At 33.7% G+C, this 12,610-nt stretch overlaps 1 protein-coding gene across 3 annotated transcripts; it reads right to left on the minus strand.

Annotated features, from left to right (window-relative positions):
* Positions 1-1,154: 1,154 nt before the first annotated feature.
* LOC122599885 (NADPH:adrenodoxin oxidoreductase, mitochondrial) lies at positions 1,155-9,739 on the minus strand. 3 transcript variants are annotated; one of them, XM_043772486.1, is made up of 13 exons: positions 9,533-9,724; positions 8,117-8,221; positions 7,588-7,701; positions 7,431-7,484; positions 7,161-7,277; positions 6,211-6,320; positions 6,052-6,125; positions 4,389-4,450; positions 3,653-3,851; positions 2,964-3,027; positions 2,672-2,739; positions 2,024-2,163; positions 1,155-1,619 (listed from the first exon to the last, which is right to left on the minus strand). In XM_043772486.1, exons 1-13 carry the CDS (start codon positions 9,647-9,649, stop codon positions 1,392-1,394), a joined length of 1,452 nt encoding a protein of 483 aa, XP_043628421.1. In that variant the 5' UTR covers positions 9,650-9,724; the 3' UTR covers positions 1,155-1,391. The 3 variants fall into 3 exon arrangements, with proteins under 3 accessions (XP_043628421.1, XP_043628422.1, XP_043628423.1); XM_043772487.1 differs by lacking the exon at positions 9,533-9,724 and adding an exon at positions 9,170-9,275; XM_043772488.1 differs by lacking the exon at positions 2,024-2,163 and having other exon boundaries at positions 1,264-1,619; positions 9,533-9,739.
* Positions 9,740-12,610: the final 2,871 nt, after the last annotated feature.

Below are 12,610 nucleotides of genomic sequence, written 5' to 3' on the forward strand. Positions count from 1 at the left end.
ATTAATAGACTTTTTCCTCGAGAGTCTTGAGTTTTAACCCAGATGTACGTGTAGTTTAATAGTAGGATAGAATGCTGTTCTTAAAAATATATAATAAAAAATTCCTTAACTTGTTTTATTAAAAGAATAGGCGAGGAATTTTACTAGTCAACCCAACCCAAACAACTAGTTTCGGCCCAATCTGAAAAGACACATTCAAACCTAAAATTGTTCACACTCTAAAAGGTAGACCTTGATGGCTTGACTTGATGCAAGTCATGAAGGATGATGGGAGAGCAACTGCATTATTATTTTGGTAACACAAGGGTATCAATTGCCCACATATGTAAGGTTACACAGCCCGAAAGTTTCAGCTGAGTGGATGTGAATGGTGCCACCTCCTTGGTGTTATGTGGCTCTCATATATGAACATATCTAATCGACACACTTTTTGGCTCTCTATAGCTCAAAAGTGACTTCATGCACTAAACAAAAAGTAAAAAGAGATACCTATAACGATTTCAGGGTGGAGATAAGGAACGTGGTTGACTTATACCCGTTCAATCACAACTTGTAGACATGGGTTGGGCAACAGGTGGACGGGTCAGGTTGACCCATAACGATAATTGTCCATATTTGACACCTTTATATAAACAAATTAAGAGCTAAATACTAATACAACAAACGGTATCACTACATGAATTATCTAATCTTCGTACAAAAGCAAAATAGGAGGTTCTGTGCATTGAAGTGCAGTATGGCAACTATTGAACCATTCTATTAATTAGGATTGTTTCCTTTTCAAAAAAGTTTTTTCAGACAGTTTGACACATGCATTAAGGTACAACTTAGGCAACTATCACCCTGTTCAACGCAAATACCCATTTCCTTTTTGAGTATGTTCATTTAGACGGTTTGACATTTTAAAGCCATAAACATAGCGCGAATAAACCAATTATAAAAGTAAACAAGTCTATTGCCACCTGCATGAATAATTAAAAGTGGACTTATCTGGGATACCAAGTGATCCAAGGCTGCTGAAACTTGGTGAACATATAACAGCAGATCTTATTATAGTTGAATGGACAAAGTCAAGCTTCAACAAATTTGCATAGATTTTCTGGTTCCTAAAAAAACAATTAAGCAAAAAAGAGTTATTTCCAGAACGTGGATAATAGATTTAACAATGGCATTCCAATTTCAGCATTTCTGCTAAAAAGTTCAAATTATGTAATATTCATGTTAGAATACAAAGAATTGTGTAATTTTGCTTCATCTTGTTGCTACTTCTAAGAAATTGGATTGGATAATGGATTTGACAATGGTATTCCAATTACAGCATGTATTTCTTCTTAATGTGTTCAAATCATGTAATACTCATGTTACAATATAAAAAACCGTGCAATTTTGAATCATCTAGTGGCTACTTCTAATAGATCTTTCCAGGTTGTTAACTTTTCTCGAGGTTTCCTGATTAAACTGCCACGCCTCTTCTCTTCAGAATCTATCTTTTCCCAATCACTGAATGTAATGACTTGAATTTTCCTGCTTTCAAGCAATTGAAGAAGCCCCTCTCTGCCTTGCTTTGTTGATGTAGATATTCTCTCTCTTTTTTCAATGTCGTCAGAGATGCTCGCCACCTGTCAATTATTGAACCAATCAATACAGATACCCATAGTTATAGTTTGCGAACTGTCTTTCATTACTGAGATAAGTAGAGGTAACCAATGGGCTGAATGGGCGGGTTAGGTAGCATGTCAACGCAGGCCATTACTTGTACTGGGTATTATGGATAGTTCAGGTTGGGTTGAGCAGGGATCAGATTATAATCACTAAACAAAGACTTTTACAAAAACATTTAAGAGGTTTTATGCACATTTTGCGATTTACGACATGTTTGACCAGTGCGGTCTGTTTCCTGTTGGCGATAAAATGTAATAAACACAAACTCATTCGTAAGAATGGTTCGAAATGCCACTTCTGGCTATGACATCAGCATGCTCAAAAGCATTTTTTAACTCATCAGGTTAAAGTGGCTGCTTACAGTTTCTTCTGCATCATAAAGGTTTGTACCAATTATTCCAGTTGGCCCTCTCTTTAACCACCCACATACATACAAGCCACCCTCAGGTTGAGCAAAACGAGAAGAAGATAGAACACGCCCTCTTATATTTGGGACCACACCTAGAAAAAAAAACATAATCTCCATAAGCCAAGAGAGCCCGAGATGATAACATGTGTGTGAAAGAGAGAGAAAAAGAAAAAAAGAGAGGGGGGGGGGGGGGGGGTGTTCAGGTCGGTTGGCAAACAAATCGTAGTGTCTCAACTCAAAATGACCATTTTTATTAGGCGTCAGTTGACCTGAAAACACTTTTTTTTGGTCGCTTTTTAAATATAAAAAAGGAAAACTGATTATAAGATGGTGATAATCACTAATCAGGATTAAGTTCAGGAGGCTGTCAATGTGTTCAGACTTCAGCCCGTATGACATGTTCCCTATTAGGTAACTTATTTATTTAACCATTTGAGAAAAAATTAATCAAAATCAATCCATTCATATAAATATTGTGGGCTGACGTGTCACGGTTAATCTCATCTAAAGACATTTTTCAAGATTATATCTAAGCCTTACCAGTAAGGGAAAGTATCAACTACTCAAGAATTGTGTGTGAATTATATCAACCAGACATACCTTTGGAATGATCAAAAGGTAGACCATCAACTGGTACAGATTTGTAACCTATGCTCTTCAGTACCAATCTGTAAAAAGCAACAGACTTCATTTGCAACAAAATATACTACAACTATTATGAATGCCAGACAAAAGAATTATTGTTCAGGTATATATTCTAGATTTCAAGCAATCAGGTTCTCGTTTCCATAAATGAAAAGCAAAAGTAATGAAAGCTTGCAATTCATGTAGAATATATATAAAACTAAAAGCAATTTCACCACAAAATTACAATAAATGACAAGGAATTCACCCGCATTCCAGATCCTCATACTCTCCTGTACCTGCTGCAATCTGATTTCCAGAGCTAGCACTTCCTACAAACATAGATCGTTCTTAATTTTCTGTACTAGAAAAACGTATGTTTTTAAAACCAAGTGTAAAATACATGTAATAATATTTTCAATATTTCATTCAGAATTTGATACTGCACAGAATATATAGCAATAATAAAATGACTGTGAAGCACCATTTATGAAGAACAATGTAAAATGGTATTTCAATTTGCATTTTGTAACTGATTATTTGGTAATTTGAAGTTGCATTAACCAGTTTTTGATGTTTAGATAGATCATGCTTCTAGTTATCAGGTTATTTAGGTCAAATAATCAGTTACTAACATCTAGAGCAGCCTCTCTATCCTCGGGTAGAGCCCCGTGCAGGTATAGTTGTCTACACCTTTCCACAATCAACAGCAGAAGCACGTTCAAACACCACCTTTTATACCAGTTCTATTGCTGGCCTACTATTGGTGATTATTTAATTCTCTTTATCCAATATCGCATCACAACTTTTACAATACACATCTGACGACCCTTTGATAATTTATAGGAATAATAGATGTAATTGATTGAATAAGTAAGAAACATAGTTCTATATAAAGAATGCAATAGAAAAAATACATATTAGAAAGTCAGTAACAAAGCCTTTTACTTATCTTACCTTTTAGTATTGTCTTCTCAAAATTCACCCCGCCAATATGGCCACTTTGGTCATTTGATTCTAGAAACTTCTCAGGCTTCTGGAAGAAAGTGAAGTGCAGCTCGCGTTGACCTGGACTTGGACGGGATGCACTTGATGAGGATGCCTTGGATAACAACTCAAAGACCCTCCTCCGTATGCGATTGGTCTTCATTTCTTCCTTTGCAAAATAACAATATAACAACCTCAGTTATAGATTAAAAAAACGCCGGTGGTAAATAGACCATGAATTGAAAGAAAAAGCAGCTTTTAACTCGGTATAGAAAATTAAAGGTTCCCATTCACTTATAAATGAGTAGAATTAGGTTGTGTTTTACATCAAACAGATCAAGAAGGAATAGCTTAAAGAAAACAAGTGAAATGGTCGATAAGTAAAAAGTAGCCCCAAGTGTTTCGCTTAACATTTTATGCATAAACCTCCATAATCATTTTATTCTTTATTCAAAAAGATATCCATTTACTATCGAATTAACAGAATCATATTAACCACATTTGACACACTATTATCTATAAAAAGCTACAAATTTCAAATGGGAAATCTTTGGACAAAGCCCAACCTGACCCGAATTATTCCAACAATGACTTGTTTTGACATCTTACCCAACCCATCCGGCTCACTTGTTTTCCCACTTCTATTAAAGATAAAAACACATTAAATGTGTTATACAGCCAAATGAAAATAAGAAAATAAGTTGACCTCATCTGCAGAGGTTTTTAGGAGATCGGTTTCCTTGATGTTCACGTACAAATCCTTGATAGCTGCAATGAGAGATCCAAAGTTTTGTAAGAACTAAACACAGGTGTAACTCAGCCACCATGCAAGCATAAAAATTTTAAATGAAAAAAACTAGTTTTAAACCCGGCTGTTGGCCGGGGATAGTCGACATTAACTGTTTTTTCATTTGAAATAAAACTGCTAAAAAATCTTTGTAAATTAACATACTAATAAATTAAAGAATCTAACGTCGTTGGTCGAGGATGACAAACATTGAATGTTTTGTTATTTGGATAAACCAGTTGAAAAACTGTTGCAAACTAATATACGAATAAACGAAAAACTAAAGTATAACATCGAAGTCAGAAAACCAATTCAAAAGTTATTTAATTATTATTATTATATATATGATTTAAAGGTAAAACGGATTGTACACAACCAAAAAAAAAAATAAAAAAATAAACGCAAAGTAGGATCATGACGGAAAAAAAAATCATAAAAACAGAGTGAAATAATCTAAGCAGGTTGGTAGAAGTCAGCTATGTAGCAACCTGCTAACCAGATAACTCATTTACTTGTTAACATAGTGAAATTAATAAAATACAAAAACTATATATAATTATTTAGTTATAAATTTGAAATAAAAAAAAAGAAAGTTGAAATTTTAAAAATTTAATTTTGCCAACAGGCATCAACCAAGGCCCAGTATCCCTCCATAGTAAATAAAAACTATAAATAAAAAAACCAGCTAACAAAGTCCAAAGAAAAAGTGCTTTGCGACTTAACCAATGTCATACTTGTTTCAAATTTGCTATACCTTAAATATATACTAATCTATAAAATCTTGTGAAGATTACTGTTCACGCAAAAATATTTTAAATAGGTTGTATTAAGCAGAAAGTGTTACTTATTAATGTAATTAGAAATTATATCCATATTAGTATTTCCTCCCATCTCCCAAACTGTAGCATCTTCCACTTTATGTTTTCCAAAAACAATCCTCCTCAGTGGGTAGCACAACATTACTTGTTTGTCCTTAGGAATCAGTAATGGACATTAGTAACTTTGATTTTGGTCCACAAGTAGTAAGCACTGTATCATTGTATCAGACATTTGATGAGATTTCAAAACAAATTTATTAAAATAAGTCAAGTTTTTGCATTTGGAGGGAGTTTTGTATCCTCAATCAGATGATAATACCAGTTTATGGCTAGCAAATATGTTTCTCCTTTTATTTAGAATTCCTACTCATGGCAACTTTATACTAAAAAGGGAACAAAGAAGACTATTCGAGTATTCGGAAGTGATCTGTACACCACCAGTTTTTTGACGATACACCTCCAAATGTGCTTTATTGTGTTGTACAGTAAAACCCTGTAAAGCACATTTAGTGGTGTATCGTCAAAAACTGATGGTGTACACTTTCCATACTTAACCTAATTTAAAGGATACAAGTAATGTCAACAAATCTTGTTCAGATTATCATCAGAAACTCAAATTTTAACCACAAACCATTTATGCTCTCATGCTGCTTTTAAACCATTAACCTCCATAATTAACCAGTGCAATCTTAACATGGTTCTGACAGCATGTGTTCAATCATTAATAAAATTATTATCTTAGAGCATTTGCAAACAACAATTACCAAGAATTTCTCGTAGCTCTTTCGCTGTACAAGCTGCTTGTACTGGTCCACGTCTGCCAACAAGGTAAACCTTCCTGAAATCCAGATAATATATATTACTATATTAGGCACCAAATTGAACTGCATAAGCTAGTTTCCAGTCTATCGAACAATGATAACCTTATGGAGCTTTCCTTGAGAGCAGCCAAAGCATGGCTAGCAATATCAGTTATTGCCAACTCTGTAGGAGGTTTTAAAAGAATCCGTGCAACATCAAGAGCCACATTACCCTATAAACATATGCAACACTTAAAACCAAGGTTTTCGCATCACATATACCAGAACAATTAAATCAGATGACGCACTGGTTTAGAATGATAAATTGGTTTGTATCATTGAAACCCTACACCGCTTCATATATCTCATCTTAATACAGTCAACTTTTTTGTCCTAATTCAGTGCATACATTTATATCTGTTCCTATCCTGGGTAAACTTCAGAATCAACGGATTACCAGCTGCGAGTTTGTGATGATATCGGTTTTCTGCTAAAATGGACCTTTGGATCCACAACTATGCCATTAGTACCAAAGATACTTCCCTATATCCATTCAAGCCACTCCACTTATTTTTCCCTGATTCAGTCCCTATATTGTCATTTAGTGTTCTAATATTGTGAAATAAAGATAATAAAATTAAGAATGACATGGAACCCTAAAATGGAGTCCCACGTCATCAACAATGATCAGCTAAAGTGCTGAACTGTACCACCACTATAGATACAGGGACTAAACCAGGACAAACTAAAGTTCGACGGCTTAAACGAAAATATGTGGATATAGCAAAAATCCTTGGAAATTAGAGCCACGTTTGTACAATGAAATAGTCCATCTGTCCGTGTTAGCACATTTGTAAATCTAGGATGGCACATTAAAAATCCTAACTAGTTGTAATGACGCTTGTTAATACCAAATGAAAGTCTGAATAGGAATGAGTGACTAATATGTAAAAAATATAAGAAACTAAGTTGGGTTCTAGTGCTACAAACTTGAAGTTGATCTACCTATGGTAATGATTATGCACGCTCTCGAACATCAAGCCTGTTCACATATATGGACAGTAGTAAAGTACCTGGCCAAGAACAATGGCTGTGTCGGTGCTCTTTAAGTCTGGTGCCAAGTTGCTGAAATCTGGGTGCCCATTATACCACCAAACAAATTCTCTGGCGGAGTGCACACCATTCAAGTCCTGCAATTGGTGCATAGAATTATAGTAAAATCATAAGGTCATAAGATTTTCAATGGATGATAAGAATAAGATCCATAAAACCGAAAGTTCTGCATACGACCACTTATACTACATTGACGTTGAGCAGAGGCAACAACAAATAACATTACATACCTCTCCTGGTATACCAAGAGCTCTATCACTTTCAGCACCATAAGCAAGCACAACCTACTTGATAACATATGATTGAGATTATACAAATGACATAAGGACAAAAAGATACAAACTCAAAAACCTATAAAAAGGAAAAGATTCAAACCTTGTCACTTACCACATGATAGAATTGGCGGAGCTCGGACAAAGAAATGGAGGACCCAAGAGACACATTCCCAAAGAATGAGCACCGTTCATTATGCGCAACCCGGGAAAATTGGTTGATTACGATCTGTTGCAAGTTTTCTGGTCAACTAGATCAATTAACATTATACTCCAGGTTAAAGAAAAGGGTACTGACAGTAATAGCTAAAGGTGTCATTCTTTTGACTAAATTTATATTGCTCATAATAATACGAACAAATTAGTTCAGCCCTACGCTAATCTCCATCTAACTTAATCGTTAAAATTCATATTTCTTCAATAGTAGCATGCAGATTCGGCCCTGGATGACTTAATAAATTACCATATTCATGTAGCTTCACATAGATAATTTTACAGCAAATACATGCAACATAACCAGAGCTTCTAGAGCGGATAATCAATTGGCTGTAACCTAACATTGAAGTGACCAGGCACAGACCAACAAAAGCCAAACAAGAGCAACCAAAACTGATCACAGATGTTGTAATTCTTGCGACTCGTACCTTTGTTTCAGGGTGATCTGGTGCTACTCCGGAACGAACCAATCCAAATGGGGTCGGCAGTCTATCAATGATGTCAACTTCTGCTCCTTCATGTGCTTTCAGCATCTATGGGTTAAATTTAGAAGTACCAGAAGAAACAGTATCATAATCAATTTGTAGATAACAGTATAATAAGGCCTTAAAACACAAACTCAAGACTTCAAGTTCCTGTTTGATTTTTTGAAATGTGACTAATAATACTCGATATAATTACATTGACCTGAACTCTTTTTGTTTACATAGCACCAAAAAGTATATGTTAAAAGTACAACACAATGTTGAAATGGTTTTCGGTTCCCCTATCTGATCATTTACAAAGGTAGAAAACTAGAAACTAATCCATACAACTGTCATCAATCAATTGTGACTTCTTTTTACGATGGTAAGAGTCATTAGCACATGGAAGGAACTGAACTAATTCAAAACATTAAACATAAAGAAAAGGGTACCTAACACGTATACCCAAAGCATGTTTAACTATGAGTATATTCATCATAAACTAATAGACACAACATAGCCTAGAACCCTCGAACTCCATATGTAACCTCCATTTGGGGTCCGTTTTAATAAACAGTTTTTCCATAACTTTTATCAATTTCTTAATGTCAGTCATCACATTCTTAAGTGCTTAGAATACGTGACATGTTTTTGATTAAGTCGTATAAAAACCCTATCCACAAACAGGGGTGTTTGATCATTTGAACGAAATTGTTGATCGTGAGAGCTGTTATCTACTAGTTAGATGGAAATTTAAATGGTCATCTCAAACATTAAAACATAAACCCTAAACGTTCCATGTTCATCTAAATGACCAAACGCTTTGGCGAAACAAACTACCACAATGCTCCTTCGATCCACAATCGGTATAAAAAACGAGAAACATATACACTATATCAATTTCTCTAAAGGTAACCTACATTAGAGACAGAATCTCTATATCTACAACCAATAATCATTTATAAGAAACTAATCATCAATACTGCTACAACAATAATATATATATATCTATAATACCTTATAAAAGAAATGGCATATTCTATATTAGGTAATTCTGCCTTTGAATTACCAGATTTGCCCTTGGACTTTTTTGTTTTTTTTATGTAACTACCCAAAATCTCTTACAGACCGTCTTCCCCACTACTGCTGCCGCATTGCGCGGGTACCATGCTCGTGTATATATATATGTATATAAAAGAGAAAAAACTGATCATCAATGTAACCTCAAATTTTAAACATTTTCAAATTTTCATTTCTTACACTAACTTTTCGGGTGTAAATGAAACCTAATCACATACAATATAAGAAGCAACTTAAAGTTCTCGAGAATTAAAGATATTATACATATAATATATATATATATATATATATGAAAAGGACCTTCTCGGCGGTGTAAAAACCAGCAGGACCGCTGCCGACAACACAAACACGCAATGAACGGGCGGTTGCAGAAGAGAAATTCCTAGCAGAAGAATATATGGCTCTAAATATCGCCATTTTTAAGGATTTATTAGGGTTTTACTAAAAAAGATGAAAAGAATCTCTAAACCGCCATTAGTTTAGCAGAACAAAGTGTATGAGGAAGAAGGTAAGGTGGGCCGATGGTTGGGTAAATGGGCCTTGTAGTTTTATGGGCTTAATTGGGAATTCTTTCCATTTTTTTTAATTAACTAAAAAATCTATAGCCGGAACTCGGTCCGAGCTTGTAGTTGTATTCCTCTATGTTCCAACCCGAAAGTCTTTCAATCGGGTAAAGGAGCTGTTTGGGACTTCGGGTTCCGATTTCTTAATACACAACATATATTGAGTCTCACTTTCATCATTCAAACATGACACCTTTTGTAAGTAATACGAGCATAGTATCTGTCCGTTGCGACGGATATTATTGCAGGCTGTAATATAACACACAAGAGGTTTAGATCGAAGGAGCATACTTAGTATCTTGTTATGTGTGAGAAGATAATGGGTAAGGGTAAAAAGGTAATATCCCATGTCTCAAATTTTGTAAACTTTCAACACATACCCTATAATTTTTATAAGGGTATATATAGATAACTATCTACTGCTAGGCCACCTATATAAAAGGAGAGCAGGTACCCGCGCGTTGCATCGGTGACATGGTGAGGGTGATAAGTCATAGTAGATGATATATCATAGAGTGTCATACCCAAATGCCTTAGTCGTACGGGCTCCGCCCTCGGATTTAAAAATTCGTCGAAAGTATATCGAATAACATTCTTAATAAAATAGCATGAAATTTTAAGAACATATAATTTTTATAATTTATCAATGTACGGTTTTTGAGATAAAAGGTTTTTTAAAAAAAATAAAAGAATAAAATGATTTATGGAGGAAAGAGAAAGTTGTAGGAATTGATGTATGGTACATCATACATTATCATGTGTACATTGTTGAAATTAAATGTTAAAAAGTTGAAAGTTCAAAAGTAGATTTGCTTATAATATAGTATAGATATAAAAGTATAGATAATTGTTAGTTGTAAGGTGACGATCAAGGGTACAACTATATAGGGGCGGGGAGGGGGGCCCGACCCCCCGATTTTTATTTTTTTTTGCGATTTAGGGATATATGGTTTTTGTGTAGAAAAATTTTGATACACTCGATTTCGACCCCCAATTTAAAAAAAAATAGTGTTAGAGGAAAAAAAAAATTTAGACCCCAACCCCTCACTAAAAATTTTCAAGCTGATCACATACAACTTCATGTTTTAAAATAATAAAATCGTGAGGCTAAACCTATAAAAGTAGATTGTACCCTGCAACGTATTACTACTCATGTATGGGACAAATATGAGTTTCTTTTTTTTTTTCATTTCACTTGATAAACGTACGGTTTTATGAACAAATAAATAGATATATAACATTTAAACTAACTAACAAACAACTATAAATGATACAATGTAAGTTTAACATTACAAAGAAAATTAAAACATCTAAATCTTAAGTTATAAGATCTACTAAGAAAGTACAAATGTGAAAAGTGAACATAATTGAACAAACGTTGACGAATACTTCTCAGACTTTTACAATCATAAACGAACAAACAAGATTTACGTCCAAGTTCATCCATTCGGCTAAATGCACATAATTTTTTATTTTTTTTTATTTTTTTATGAATATTCGTTTAATAACGGTTTATTAAGCGTTTGATTTGTTTATAACCCTAACCACTAATAACTTACAGTCATTATTTTGTTGGAACGTAACGAATAAATATGTTATCTTAAGTGACTAAAATATTAACAAGAAAAGTATATCATTGACAAAATTAAGCTATTTTAACTTTAGTGTAATGTTTTGTATTTGATAACGACTCATTTCTTGTCTTTAACTTTTCCAATATATATATTAAAAAACAATTTGTAAGGTCTGTATACAAATACAAGTAGGGTTTTAACTTTTAATTAAAGTGGCATTTAACTTGTACAGATATATTGTTTTGAAATCGAGGCTTTATTGTTACATGCTATACGTACGAAGATATATGATCTATTGATACATGTTGTTCGATTTCTATACGACTTTAGGTAACTATTATTGAGCTATCAAAGTATGCATTACTCGACAATGTGGTCATAGCAGATGATTTGGTGTCTTTCTAAAAAAGAATTTGTTCAAACTACCTAGAAGTCGAGATTTTTGTTATGATGTGTGAGGTCAAATTATTTTTGCCGCGGATATTTTTCTAATGTTTGTTTTTAAATTATCTCAATCTCAATATGTTTCCAAACTAAGATTTAAATACGAGCTATTTTATCTTATGTTAAAATACCGTTGGAAGGATCGATACAAATAAGTTTGAAATAATATAATTTTTATAAATATGAACTCATGAAGTTTTGTACTTATAAAGTTCAATTACAAGAAATATTGTAAAAAGTATTTGATTCGTCAACTAACCGCCGGCCGAGACGGCTGGCATAAGATGCCGGTGGGACTTGAAGACCTGTAGCCGTTAAAATTACTAAAGTACCCCTTCATATGTAGACAAATGGCACTTCATTGCATCGTTTCAAAAATCAAATAAAAAATTAAAGTCACTATGTCAAAAGGCAATCATAGTTAACCAATCCTAGTTTTGTCATTATTTTATAAAGGTAAACTACACTAAACTAAAACAAATGTTAACCTTATATATCGACTTTTTAGCAAACAATTTTTGAGTGTGTGTTGAACCTACATTTATGATATTTTGCAATAATCATTAAAAGTGTTATTGTGACATCTAATAAATTAGTTTAGTTTTTAAGGTTATTAATCAATTAACATTGTGTATGATTTTATACCCCGTATTAATATTTGGTTTAGATATAAATGTACACCTACCAACGAGAACAAGGTCATTAGTTAAGGTGCAAACATCATTAGAGTCAATCATTGAGGTACCAATGACATCAGAGCCAAAACAGATACAACAAGAACCTAATATAGAGACTGT

The sequence above is a fragment of the Erigeron canadensis genome, chromosome 5 (genome assembly GCF_010389155.1).
Source record: "Erigeron canadensis isolate Cc75 chromosome 5, C_canadensis_v1, whole genome shotgun sequence".
NCBI lineage: Eukaryota > Viridiplantae > Streptophyta > Magnoliopsida > Asterales > Asteraceae > Erigeron > Erigeron canadensis.

What these genes read in the sequence shown, in the direction of transcription:
- LOC122599885 (XM_043772486.1), bottom strand. Translation starts at nt 9,649, where the DNA reads ATGGCGATATTTAGAGCCATATATTCTTCTGCTAGGAATTTCTCTTCT. An exon ending in AGAGCTACGAGAAATTCTTG is followed by an intron (nt 4,451 to 6,051) that starts GTAATTGTTGTT and finishes CTCTCATTGCAG; the next exon opens with CTATCAAGGATTTGTACGTG. An exon ending in TAAAAACCTCTGCAGATGAG is followed by an intron (nt 3,852 to 4,388) that starts GTCAACTTATTT and finishes TATTTTGCAAAG; the next exon opens with GAAGAAATGAAGACCAATCG.